General features: G+C 50.4%; 1 protein-coding gene across 4 annotated transcripts in view; it reads left to right on the plus strand.

Annotated features, from left to right (window-relative positions):
• The window catches only part of VCL (vinculin), a 78,566-nt gene that overhangs the window by 25,031 nt on the left and 39,712 nt on the right, over positions 1–13,823 (plus strand). For all 4 annotated transcript variants that reach the window (XM_077345980.1, XM_077345982.1, XM_077345981.1 and 1 more), the window contains exons 3-6: positions 1,607–1,757; positions 3,798–3,906; positions 6,863–6,985; positions 7,858–8,018. In XM_077345980.1, the coding sequence (XP_077202095.1) occupies positions 1,607–1,757; positions 3,798–3,906; positions 6,863–6,985; positions 7,858–8,018 (544 nt within the window). The remainder of the gene's footprint in view (positions 1–1,606; positions 1,758–3,797; positions 3,907–6,862; positions 6,986–7,857; positions 8,019–13,823) is intronic.

Genomic DNA, 13,823 nt, shown 5'->3' on the forward strand with positions numbered 1-13,823 from the left:
TTTCTCACCCTAGCCTCCTTCACAGCACGGCTGTTGTGAGGTTGGGAAGCATAGAAACATCCTCTTAATTACTGTTATAATTAATTTAGCTGACCATGTGGGGCTTGGAGGCAGCAGCATGCTAGCAGCCATGGGGATGCTTCTGGCCGCGAAGGGCAGCTCACCACCCTATCACGCCTGGTGGGAAGAGGTGCACCTTCCCATACTTAGCTCTTGTCACCCCAACTGTACTCTCGCATGGGGGGGGGGCTTGCAGGGGCTCAGAGGCCTCCAGTAAAGGGGGCGGAACCACAGTGCGACGGGTGGGGAGGGTGGGAAGTCGGGTGGGTGGCAGACTAGAATGGAGGCATTGAGGACTTGCAGCCACCGCAGAGGGAGTACAAAGACTCTGATTAGTCCACAGTGAGGGAGGACCACCTCTGAATGAGGGCCAATCAGAGGGTGTGTGGTGTTGATTGACGGCATGCCAGCTTCTCTGAGTAGCCCTTGCGGGGGAGGTCTTTCCCCCCTAAGGGCCAATCAAAGGGCCAGCAGATGATGATTGATGATTGTGCATTTTAAATTGTGCCATCAAACCTCAGCTGACTTATGGGGCGTTCAAGGCAAAGCATGAAGGGAGGGAAGTTTCCACTTCCTCAGGGGACTCCCATCCCAGGACTAGACAGTGCAAGCCCTGCTTAGCATCTAGATCAGGGGTAGTCAAACTGTGGCCCTCCAGATGTCCATGGACTACAATTCCCATGAGCTTCTGCCAGCATGCCCTAGCAGGGGCTCATGGGAATTGTAGTCCATGGACATCTGGAGGGCTGCAGTTTGACTACCCCTGATCTAGATCAAGCTAGCCCAGAATAGGGCATCCAGTTCAAGGCCATTTAAAATACTTCAAGGGGAATAGCTGCTTTTGAAGGGGTAAATTTGGAGCAGGAAAACAACCAGAGGTGTGTGTGTGTGTGTGTCTCTCTATCTCTCTCTCACACACACACACACACACACCAGTTTCTTCAGTGTTATTTTGTGCCTTTTGTATCAGAAAGGGTTTGTGGGCCTTGTTGACCTAAGGGTGCAAGGAAAGGTCAGTTTTCTCTAAACGTGGCATAGAGATGCCGTAGATGAGGCATGACTTGAGCTAAATTTTATTTATTTATTTATTATATGTATATACCGCCCTCCCTGGAGGCTCAGGGCGGTTTACATATAACCTATGAACGATACATGAAACAATCGATATTAATAACCATACAATAATAGTAATAACAATGGCTGTAACAGTATAATAGTATAAACAATGCAACAGCGCAACAGATCTAGAGTGCTCTGGTGGAGTTCTGGGAGGGAGGGGGTGAGCAGGGGCCCTTCAGTCGCTGTTGGTTATGCCTGGTCTCAGCCAAATGCCTTGCGGAAGAGCTCCTTTTTGCAGGCCCTGCCGAACTGCTTTAGCTCCGTTTATTCTTACCATGCTGTTAAATGTTCAGGAAAAGGGAAAAGGTTGGAAGTAGGAGAATTTAAGCACTCCTTGTGCAGCTCCGGGGTGTCTTCCCTCTGTCATCATGACCCCGATGAGTAATGGGATCCATATTCATTCCTCTCTCCTCCTGATTGCCCACAGGGTGGAGAATGCGTGCACGAAACTCGTCCAGGCTGCCCAGATGCTCCAGGCTGACCCCTATTCTGTACCTGCCCGTGATTATCTCATTGACGGCTCCAGAGGCATTCTTTCTGGGACATCAGACCTGCTGCTGACGTTTGATGAGGCAGAGGTAGGCTTTCACATGGAACCGGGAGCCAAAACTACCGGCTGTGTTTTTCAAATAATGAATCAGGTTGGGGTTCCTCCAAAACGAGAAGCTGCAAAACGCAGTTCCAAATGGGAGCAAAACCCCCTAAGTGCCCCAGTGCTGTTGTGTTTTGTGAAAATGTGGGGAGGGAGTGCGGGAACCTTCCTCTTCCTCCTCTAATGCTGCAGTCCACAGCTGAATTGAGCCCATGCAGGCCTTTAAAATGCTATTTCCTGCAGTCTTGGTTGTATAAATGTGGAAAGTGAGTCAGGTCTGGGGAACCTGAATGCAATTTGTTAGAATATCTTAAGCCCCGCCCCGTGGCGCAGTGTGCCGCGGAATAAATAAAAGAGTAAGGGCTCTGTGGGAGGAGTTAGGGCAGGACCCATCCGGGATAAAAACTCGGAGAGGGCCAATCAGGAGCCGCGAAGCGGCTCCTGAATGGCCCTCTCCGAGTGCCACTCAAGGGCCAAGTGGCCAATTGGGAGGTGCACGTAGCGTGCCTCCCTATTGGCCATTTGGCCTGCCCCGGACTCCTCACACACGCCACTGGCAGCACGCACCTCAGGTAAGTGCGAACCGGTAAGTAGCGCCCGGGGCCGGCAGAGACCTTGCCCACCCACCGCAGCCGGCTTTCGGGAAGGTGGGGGGGGGGGGCGGCAGCCGGCCTCCTGTCGCCCCGGGAGCGGCTTCGCCGCTCCCTGGGCGAGAGGAGGCCATTTGCGCCTTTCGGGAAGGTGGGGGGGGGGCGCGGCAGCTGGCCTCCTGTCACACCAGGCTGCGGACCGCAGGTTGGGGACCACTGCACTACACGAAGGTGAAAGAACAACGTAATATTAATCTATTCAACCAATTAGATCTTGAGTGGCTGCTCTAAAGTCCTGCTGCACCAGAGCCGACTTGATAAAAACGCTTGGTGGGCAGCAGAATTGGAGCCCACGGGCGTCGTGTTGGGGACCCCTGGCTCATGCATTCGTAGTTGCATAAAGGTGGAGCTTGGCATGGAGGGGGCATTGTGAGAAGAGTTACCCTGGAGGCAACTGGCAGGTCCATGCAGGCAGAAGCTCTGTTGCTTGTGTTGAGTCCGAGCGACTGCCACTGCTGAATCTTTGCTTGTTCGGTAAGTCCATTTTTTACCTGCCCTCCCTCCCAGGCACTCAGGGCAGCCTGCATTGTTCTCCCCTCCTCAATTTTATTTTCGCGACAGCACTGCGAGGTAGAAGAGTTTGAGGGAGAGAGGGATCAGCCAGCAAGAACAGGGATTCAAGCCAGGGCCTCCCATATCCTGGTCAGGCTCTCTAAACACGGTGACACCCTGGCATGTCGTGAACAGAGATGCAAAAATGACCCAGTGAAGGATCAAATACAAATCAGGTATTGAGGCTATTATTTCTTTATTCTCTATTGCAGGGGTAGTCAACCTGTGGTCCTCCAGATGTTCGTGGACTACAATTCCCATGAGCCCCTGCCAGCATTCGCTGGCAGGGGCTCATGGGGATTGTAGTCCACGAACATCTGGAGGACCACAGGTTGACTACCCCTGCTTTATTGTTCAAAGCAGTCCTAACGCGTTTCGCCCTCTAGCTTTGTCAAGGGACATTAAATGTATTGTTTTCAGACAAACTTCAGATTAGTAAATATGTGTCCCTTAAACAGAGTACGAGGCCGTTACAACGACAGCTACTCATAGCTTATGGCGTTCCAGACACCATAAATGTAATGTCCCTTGACAAAGCCAGTGGGCGAAACGCGTTGGGACTGCTTTGAACAATAAAGAATACAGAAATAAAAGAAGATTGAAGACTCTACAGGAGTCTATTTGGAATATTTTGTTTGTGCTTCTGTTGCCCTGCAAAATGCTGCCAGACTGCATCGGTGCCTCTTCTGACACATTTCTAAGGTCAGGTTGCCGTCTTTTGCATGGTAATTTTAAGTTTCAAGCCTTTAAAATGGGAGTCATTTTTACTTGCAAAAATTACAAGCGTGAGCATTCTACCCACCCCCACCCCTGCTGTGTTCAAGGTCCGGAAAATCATCCGTGTCTGCAGAGGGATTCTAGAGTACCTGACGGTGGCCGAGGTCGTGGAGACGATGGAGGACCTGGTGACGTACACAAAGAACTTGGGGCCAGGTGAGAGGCTCTGGGTCTCAAGGCAAAGCTCGGGCTTGTTTCTCTCTCTCTCTCTCTCTCTCTCTCTCTCTCTCTCTCTGCTGATCTGTAGGTCTCATGTTCAGCCTTCGGCATAGTCAACCTGTGGTCCTCCAGATGTCCATGGACTACAATTCCCATGAACCCATGGGAATTGTAGTCCATGAACATCTGGAGGACCACAGGTTTGACTACCCCTGATCAAGTCCAATTCGTCACTGCTTTCAGGCATCTGGCTAAGGATTCTGGGGGAGAGTCAGGGTGGACATCCATCAGGAAGAAGAGTTGGGTGCCATCTGCGTATTGGTGGCAACTCAGGCCAAACCTCTGCACCAGCTGAGCAAGAGGGCACATGAAGATATTAAATAGGATAGGAGAAAGGACCGTGCCTTGTGGGACACCACATGTGAGCTGGTGACGGCTAGATACTCTCTCACCTATTGCTACCCTTTGTCTGCAACCCCGGTGGAAGGATATCGGCCATTTGAGGGCTGTCCCCCATAACCTGGTGTCGGCAAGGTGGTGAGCTAGGAGCTCATGATCAACTGTGTTAGACGCCAACAGGTCTAATAGTACCAGTAGCGCTGACCTGCCTTGGTCCAATTGGCGGTGGAGGTTGTCCTTCAGGGCGACTAGCACTGTTTCTACCCCATGGCCAGGCCAGAAACCCGATTGAAATGGGTCAAGGGCTGAAGTTTCCTCCAGGAATGCTGATATTTAGCCTGCAACAGCCCTTTCAACCAACTTCCCCAGAAATGCTTGATGTGAGACGGGGAGGTAGTTGCCAGGCTCCTGTGGAGCCAAGCCAGTTCTCCCATCGAGAGGGAGAGATTGATTATTTCCCGGAGGGGGGCTCCTATTCTTATGTCTGTTGTTTTTAGGAGGCATGATGGACATGGGTCTAGTGGGCAGGTGGTTGAGATTTTGTGGCAGAGAGTTGAGATTTTCCCACTCAACTACCTGCCCTCCTCCTTTTTTCTTTATTTCTTTTCCCCTCTGTGCTTGCTATGTTCCCACCAATTTCCTCTTGATTCAACTTAAACTGACTTCAGCAAACCAGAAATAAAACTGAGATTGAGTAGCTACACCTCTGCCGGGTGACCATCCTTCCGTTATGCTGTTTTCTCAGGGTTTGGTGGGGCTCCTGGTCTCTGCTCAACAGTGCCGGCTGTTTTCCCCCATGTCTTCCTTGATTTCCTTTCTACTCCTCAGTTGAAATTGCAAGACATAGGCTTACGTGATTATTCTGGTATTTTGACAGTACAGTCCTGTGAACACTTTCCAGGGAGTAAGCCCATTAGACTGGACTTACATAGGATTCTGATCTGCTTAGAATTGCTCTTGGCTATTGCAGATACCTCAAAACTGCACAAAATAAGAATCAACATTCTAATTCTCGGAAGACGTTTCTGTTGGTACACACACGTTAGCAGCATAGCGGATATTACAAACTATTTCCGTGTCCTTTCTTAAAATCCCTTGGGACTGATCTGCTGATTCAGATATCCATTATGTATGGCACTGCTTCAGTCTCCCTTCCTTGATCATGCACGTCGTAGTTCAGATTCATTTTATTATTTCCTTTTCACATACTAGTTTTGCTTGGACCCTTTGGAGTTCCCCCCCCCCCCCCCACACTGCTATTTTATTTAGCATGACCTCCTCTGGCACTGAACTCAACAATATTTTGACCGCTGTCTCCAGAGAGATGTGCAGACGTTGGTTCAGAAAATAAATATAATTGACACGCTAAACTGGGACCGCACCAAGGCTGGCGGCTTCAAGGAGTGGCCTTTTTACGGTGCTGAAATGCCTTCTGAGCAGACCTCCTCACATTTCAGTCCGATGCATGCAGTTCAGCGTAGGCAACCGAAAAAGCCCATTCTGTACTTACGAAGACATAGGAGAGCTGCCGCGGTCCCGTTTAGCCAGGTTAGTTCTGGCTGGCACTGCGTCGCCTGGGACTCCGTGAGGAGCCCTTTCCAAATCATGCTGAAGTTGGATCTTTTTAGTCAACGACACCTGGGATTGAACGTCAAGCCTTCAGTGGGCATCCTGCCATCACGTGCCTCCCCTCGGTCTCCCAAGCATTTAATTTAGGAGAGTAGCTTTCAAGATGCAGGACACCAAGCCAGGGCTGGGCAAACGGTGGCCTTCCAGATGTCCATGGACTACAATTCCCATGAGCCCCTGCCAGCGTTTGCTGGCAGGGGCTCATGGAAATTGTTGTCCATGGACATCTGGAAGGCCACCGTTTGCCCAGCCCTGCAGTAAGTGGCATTTCTCTGTTTAATATAAGGCAGTTCGAGTTCTGGTCAGCAGGATGGAAGAAAGGGGACCTATTTCTTTAAAAAGTGGTAAATAGGCCGAGAAAGAAGAGAGGCATAGAACAGCAGTCTTCTAAAGAGACACTGGCTTACCTACCCTGCAGAATGTGACTGCTTCTCCTTCCACCTCCCTTTGTGTAATGTATAGAATAACATTCAGCGCTCAGATAGCGCTGTGGAGTGGTTGGAGCTCCTTGTGAATGTTGTCTAATTGGAATTATCACAACAGCACAATAAGGGAGGGCAGAGCTACTGCCGTTAGAAGGAAAATGCACGGGACTCTTGATCCAAGCAGCTTTTTTGCAAGCCGGGGTTTAAACAGATGTCCAAAGTGAGGGAGTGGGTTTTCAAATATCTTTCTGCCAATAGTTGAGCTGGCAGTTTTCTCTTAAATGGCCTCATTGACCTTGGGAATATTCCAGCAGGCTGCATTTTGTATTAATAATCAGGAAAAGATGGTGGCTTCTAGACAAGCACAGAAGCAAAGCTGGGAGTGTCCTTTGGTTAACCGTCTGGCTTTTGGGGAGCAGAAATGTGTCCCCCCCCCCCAGTGGTGTGCTGTGCTTCTTCTGAGAGAGACCTGTTTGGGCAGACTGCTCTTTCTCTGGCAGGAATGACCAAGATGGCCAAGATGATTGATGAACGCCAGCAAGAGCTGACCCACCAGGAGCACAGAGTCATGCTGGTGAACTCCATGAACACAGTGAAGGAACTGCTGCCAGTCCTCATTTCGGGTAACTTTTGTGATTAAAAAGCTATCAATGTGTCATGTGGCACATGCGCATGCTTGATGAAATCATGCTAGGACAGAACTAGACAGCAAATCTTTCCAAGATAGAACTTTTTAAAAATGTGGCTTGTCAGCTGACTACAGGTACTAAGTGTGTGGTTTTATTTGTAGCTGCCTTGGAGGGGGATGTTGTTCCTCCCGAATTCCGGCTTGCATTTCTTGCATATCTCCTATTTAAGTTCTGTGAGCTGAACTCACTGAAGCATGTGAATGGTAGGGCTATTTATATGGAAATATATTTGCAGCGCTGGCCTATAATGGGGGCCTGCTTAATATCTAGCTCCTGCTGTCATCTACGCCTGGGTTTTGTTCATGTTCTTGAAGTCACTTCTGTACAGAAATATTCCTGCGTCGGGAAAACTAGGGCTGTCAGGGAGAAGGGTTCTAGCCTGGCCTTTCCATTGACACCTCTCTTTCTGTGAGCAGGGAGTCTTTCTGTTCTGTATGAAAGAGCAGAAGTGATACAGGTTTGCGGCTGAAATGAGAGCTAAGCCTCGGGGAATATGAATATTCTCCTGTCCTCATCACTCAGATCACATGGTGGCAAGACCCATTTTTGGCCCTACATGCTGAGGGCCTCCCACCCCTATATCCTCTGCAAGAGCGTCTGCATGCTCTTCCGCCAGGCTTTTGGCTGGGGCTAGGGGCTGAAAAGAGCCTCTTGTTAGGCAGCCGGCATGCAGTCTGGAGCTCTGCCCATGAGGCTGGGTTGCACATGTTGCTGCTTTTGCCTGATTCCGGGCTGTGAAATCTTTTAGCGAGCACCTCTCCTGTCTTCTTGAGATGTTTTTCTAATCTGCGCTGTAATCCCCGCAGCTATGAAGATTTTTGTAACAACGAAGAATTCCAAAAGCCAAGGGATAGAAGAGGCCTTGAAAAACCGCAACTTCACCGTGGAGAAGATGAGTGCGGAAATAAACGAAATAATCCGTGTGCTGCAGCTGACATCCTGGGACGAAGATGCCTGGGCCAGCAAGGTGGGCATACATCCCAGTTTTGGTTACTGTTCTTTAAACAAAGAGTTTTCCACCACGATGTGTAGTATGCATCACAAGATGATGCTATAAGCCCAGGGGTAGTCAACCTGCGGTCCTCCAGATGTCCAGACATCTGGAGGGCTGCAGTTTGACTACCCCTGGTCTAGTGTTTGCATCCAAAGCCCATGTGGGAGCCCTTCTTCAAGCAATTTCCTTTTCTCCTCCTGCTCCAAAAGAGGCCCACAGCTTGTTGCTTCAGATTGGTTAGTGCTGAAGAGGAATTGGAAACCGTGTGCAAGCTGGCCACTCTGTGACTGGGGTGTCCTATGGCCTTTGCGTGGAACTGGCATCCCAGGAAGTGTGTGTGGGGGGGTGATGCACAAAAGGAGGAATGTGGAAAGCCGTGGGGACTTATCCCAGATGCAGCCAGAGTCTGGTTGTATGGGGTACAAGTAAAACTCTGCTTTCTTTTCATAAAAGGCTCCCAGGCAATCCATTTTTGGAAAGTAGATGAATGAATCTGCTGTGCTCCCGTTCTCTTTGGGGTGCCTCTATATCTGCATCAGGGGAGGGGAGAACTAGTACTCTGTCCCAACACAGATGTGCAGTTCCTTGCAAAAAGGCAGGATCCATCTCTACCAATGTCCTGAAGCATGCTCTGTTGCTTAGCTACGCAGAGTATTCACAGATTCGGAAATCTCATGTAACAAAAATTAAGATGTGGTGGGGAAAAGGGGAAGATGACCAAGAGATGGGAAAGGAGCAGGACCCCTTCCCCCCAAGGTCTTCCTCCATTTAGGTGTCCAGTTATCCCAGAAACCTCAGGTGCGTCAGTGCCTGACAAGGACATGTGGCCTGCATCCTCTCTGTGGGATCCACTTCTTCAGCTCCTGGGCTGTTAGTGAGAGACTAGCTGGGCATGAGTGCAGTTAAGGAGCACTTAAGCATCTGCTGGCCTGAACATGGCACTGCTCTCGTCCAAGTTACTGAGAAATAGTTCTCTCTTTCTCCCCTCATGGCTGAGAGGGACATTTTAATCATGGCTCAGACATGCAATGAAATAGCATGTAAATGTCCTTTGTCTCTTGGTCAAACAGCTCTGTTGACGGAGACTGCATAACATACAGCAGAAGATTGAGCTCAGTTTTCCTTTTTGGGGGTTCACCTTTTGCTCTGATCTTTCCAAGAGAGGAAAGGCAGTGCCCACTTTCTACAAGGGCATCGTTGTTGCTGGCACAACCCTTCAAGGCTGGGTCTCTGGCAGATTGGATGATGCCGTGAATGACACGGAAGATCCGAAGCCGCCTTTACCGCCATCCGATTCGCTCTGTCTTGCAGAAGTTCTCTGGGGGTTGGGCTCACCTGCTCTTCCTTTAAGCATGGTGCACAAAATTGTACCTCCGACTGGCACAGCAGCGAGAGACGGTATAGAAATCAAATGAATACAAAAATAAAATCAGTAAACAGCAGATGCTCCCCCAGAGGCCGGTGGCCCTGTCCCCAGATGGCATGCTTGCCGGGGACTAGATGGTGGTGGTAGCAGGGGAAAAGGCCACCAAGTTGTAAGTAGGGTTTTGCGATTCGGCCTCTGAAGCGGCCGTTCCTGCCCGTATGGGCAGGAACGGCTGCTTCGGAGGCCGAATTGCACAACCCTAGCTGTAAGTGGCTTATGACACTAGCATGGTTTCCAAGGCATTCCATGGTGGTCTGCCCTCACCTGCCTCTATCGACCCGGCCCTTCCTTGGTGGCCTCCTGTCCAAGTATGAATCAGGGCCGGCCCTGCATAGCATCCGAAATCTAACGAGGTCAGGCTGACCTGGAACATCCGGTTCGGCCCAGCCGAATTGTGTGTGCAGACTGCTTGCTTCTGCACCACAACTTCCAAAGACGTTAATGACAGCTTTGTCGGAATTTGAATGCATCTCATGATTCCTTTTCCGCTTCTTTGGTTTTTACCTTCTTCTATTTTTCTGTTCCTTTTCTCACCTTCAGAAGGTAAGCTCTCCTCCCCAGCCCTTGGTGGTGATCTTTGTATCAAACCGGAAGCGCATGGCCTGAGGGTGGTGTGCAGTGTGCCAGGGGTCGTGTAGTGCAGTTTGCTGTGGGAATGCTGCACTCCTTTCTGAAGGCAGAGGAGTTAAAAGGCACTGCCAGCTACTTGCCTGGGAAATAGGGAGGCACTGATGAGGTGTCCATGGAGCGACGGACCAGAACCAGTGGGATGAAATTAATGCAAAAGAAATTCCGTCTAAACATCTGGAAGAAGTTCCTGACAGTTAGAGCGGTTTCTCAGTGGAACAGGCTTCCTTGGGAGGTGGTGGGTTCTCCATCTTTGGAAATTTTAAACAGAGGCTGGAGAGCCATCTGGCAGAGAGGCTGATTCTGTGAAGGTTCAAGGGGGTGGCAGGTGGCAGCGGATGAGCGATAGGGATGTGAGTGTCCTGCATAGTGCAGGGGGTTGGACTAGATGACCCAGGAGGTCCCTTCCAACTCTGTAATTCTATCCGGGGCTGGCACTTGTGCATTTAAGGATGGTCACGCTGAGGTCACCTCTCTACTGTTGCTGCTGTGAGCTTCTGTGACTGAGCAGTCCCAAAGAGACAGAAGCCCAGACGTTCTGTAGTGTTCCTGCCAAAGGCCATGATCCAAACTGGCCATTAGAGATGCACAACAGTTTTCTCAACGGAGGGGGGTGGCGGAAGGAACGGTTCACTGAGGCGGCAGGCAGCACTAAACTGCAAATTGCATTTTAAAATCTGTGCCTGTTTTTAGAAGTCTCTGGGGCCTCCGTGCATGCGTCTGTGGGTGTGTGGTCCCCTGCCTCAAGAAAACTGCTTGAGTTTGGTGTTTATAAATTCCCCGCTTGGCTTCGCAACAGGGAGACCCTGATTCCAGTGACATCAGCAGAGGGGGAAATGAGAAAACAGAGGGCCGTTAAGGAAAGGCAGCCTTGAAGATCCGGCTGGCTGCTTCCTCTGTCGTTTCAAACCCTCCACCAGAACTGTCAGTTGAGGAGACCTTTTCAGGGCTGCTGGAATCACATTCATGGCTGAGGATCGTTTCCTTTTCCTCTCCCTGGTGCTCCCCCCTCCCTTCCAAACATGTTCTAAGAATATACATTGTGTGTGTTTATTAGTGATGCATACCAGTGTGGAAGCGTATTCACAGCTGAGCTACCATGGCATTAGTTCAGCCGTAAATATATCTTTCAGAAATGGGTGTTTGGAAGTTGTTGCTTCAGGGAAGGAGGAAGGAGAGCTCAGGGTGAGAGGGAGTTTGCACTTTCAGGGCGTTTACGGGCAAAATATTGGCCTCATTGAGCATGCTTTATAAATAGGCAGATTTGAGCAGGGGTAGTCAACCTGTGGTCCTCCAGATGTCCATGGACTACAATTCCCATGAGCCCCTGCCAGCGAACGCTGGCAGGGGCTCATGGGAATTGTAGTCCATGGACATCTGGAGGACCACAGGTTGACTACCCCTGGTCTAGATGATCAGAGGCCAGCAAGATACCCTGAGAATGAGCTCTGAAGGGTCAATGCTCCCTTTGCCAATACCTGTGTCTGATGAAGGGTCACCCCTTCCACCTGACCAAGGGAGCTTTGGCTATCGAAAGCTCACACCTGAAATTCCTCTTGAGCTCTCGGGTGTGGCTGGACTGTGCTGCAGACTGATGCAGCTCCCCTCCAAAAGTTTATAAACGGGCTTTCTGCTCAGGGCACCGAATGCGTCCGTGCCTTTCAGCTTGGGGTTCGGCGACTGGCCACACTGCATGAGTTAAACCTGGGTTTCCCATCCTCGGCTGAGGGGGTTCGCCCATAGAATCCCACTGCAGGGCGGCAGTGAGGCATGGGCCTTGCTCCATGCTCCTTTATGCAATATTTAGCCAGCATGTTGATCCTGTATGATGTAGCTTTTTGATATATAGCAGAGTTCTGTACCTGGGGAGCCAGGGGTGTAGTCAGAGGAGCTTGTCTGTTCTTGTCAGGTGGAAAGTGGCACCTAGCCACTGGGCATATACTCCGCCATGCTTCCCAACCATATTCCGCATGGTCGTGCCACTTCTGGGGTTTCTTGAAGCTTCAAGTGTGTTTCACGGGTTTCTCAATGGTAAAAAACTTGAGAAAGCCTATTTAGAAGGACCTCTCTTAGCAGGTACAGAAATGGACCTCTAGGCCCTGAAAAAGGAGGAGTTCTGCCACTATTCCAATTTCTTGTTTATTCACAAGTTGGGAGAATCTAGAGCTGTGATGAATCTGCATCCTTTCTGGCCAGGCTTCAATTGGGAAAAGGAGATTCTTCCAAACGGAGGAGGGAAATCTGTCTTTGAGTGAGAACTCTGTGCCTCCTTCTGTTGCAGAGCGGGCCCGTCTGCAGTGAAAATCTCAGGCCCTGATCCTGGGAAGAAACGGCAGACAGCAGATTGTTTCCCTGTAATGACTTGAGAGGGACATGGCCTTCCTTCTTCAGCCTTTTAGACCAGGGATTCCCCTAAAGGGCTCAGCTCCTTTTGGCTGCTCGTTCTGAGACGATTCTGGCATCCTGGAGCCTTTGGCACGTTGGTGACTAAGTTAGCAGTTATGACAGAAACTTGGACTTGCCGTTTTCCTTTCAGCATTACCTTCTTTGGTAAAGAAAGGCAGATGTGCCTCAAGCTCTTCCAACTAGATCAGTCTGTAGGGGTTGGAGCAGGGGTAGTCAAACTGCGGCCCTCCAGATGTCCATGGACTACAATTCCCAGGAGCCCTTGCCAGCATTCGCCAGCGAATTGTAGTCCATGGACATCTGGAGGGCCGCAGTTTGACTACCCCTGGGTTAGAGCTTGGTTTTTACTGGGGCCATATTTTGACCCATTGACCCTGCGGGAAAGACTCCATGCTCTCCTCTCCTTACGCCTCACAGCTGCTCCTCCCACACCTGCAGGCAAATGGGTCTCCTTTCTCCCTGAGAGCTGAGGGGTATCAAGGGAGATTGTGTGTGTGTGTGTGTGTGGGGGGGAACTGTCCTTAACAGGCAACAGGAGACTGTCCAAGAGGAAGAAGAAGAGAAGTCGGGTTTTATGCCCCACTTTTCACTACTCAAAGGCATTCACAGTGGCTCCCCTTCCTCTCCCCACAACAACCCTGTGAGGCAGGTGGGGCTGAGAGAACTCAGGGTGGGCAGGAAGGCATGCGCCAATGTTTGTCTCTTTTGGCCCATCCTTGCATGGCCAAAAATCTTCTGATGGCTACCGTGGGATGGTAGGTGAATTTCTTCCAGGCCAGGCTGGGTTCTGGAGATATTTTGGTGGAGGTGGATCACTTGGGGTCACTGTGGGTGCCTGAGGCCACCCAGCTGCCCGCATGTGGAGGACCGAGGAATCAAAACCAGCTTGCCAGATTAGAGGCTGCTGCTCTTAACTACTACAACAAGCTGGCCCTCCAAGCAAGACAGCTGTGTCCTTTTTCCTAGATGAGGAGGGAAGCAGCAGCTCATGGGGATTGTAGTCTGTGGACATCAGGAGAGCCACACTTTGGCCACTGCTGCCTTACAGCTTCCACATGTAACTCGGTCATCGACTGAGCCGGCAAGGCCGAACTCCTGACTTTCAGTGTGCGGTATGCCCCATATTTCGGTATACGGATAAAAGGATGGGGGAGAAGACCTTTAGTAAAGCCATGAGCTGTTTATGTGATAACTGTCCTTTGCACCTTTTGTCTTCTGTCTTTGTTCATTGGAGGACTCCATTTCTCAGTCACACGGTTTGTATTGTTGCACCTTTTCCCATGGCTGATTTTGCCCGGGAGTGTTGTTTTCAGTAGAGA

Source organism: Paroedura picta, chromosome 7 (assembly GCF_049243985.1).
Source record: "Paroedura picta isolate Pp20150507F chromosome 7, Ppicta_v3.0, whole genome shotgun sequence".
Classification (NCBI taxonomy): Eukaryota; Metazoa; Chordata; class Lepidosauria; order Squamata; family Gekkonidae; genus Paroedura; species Paroedura picta.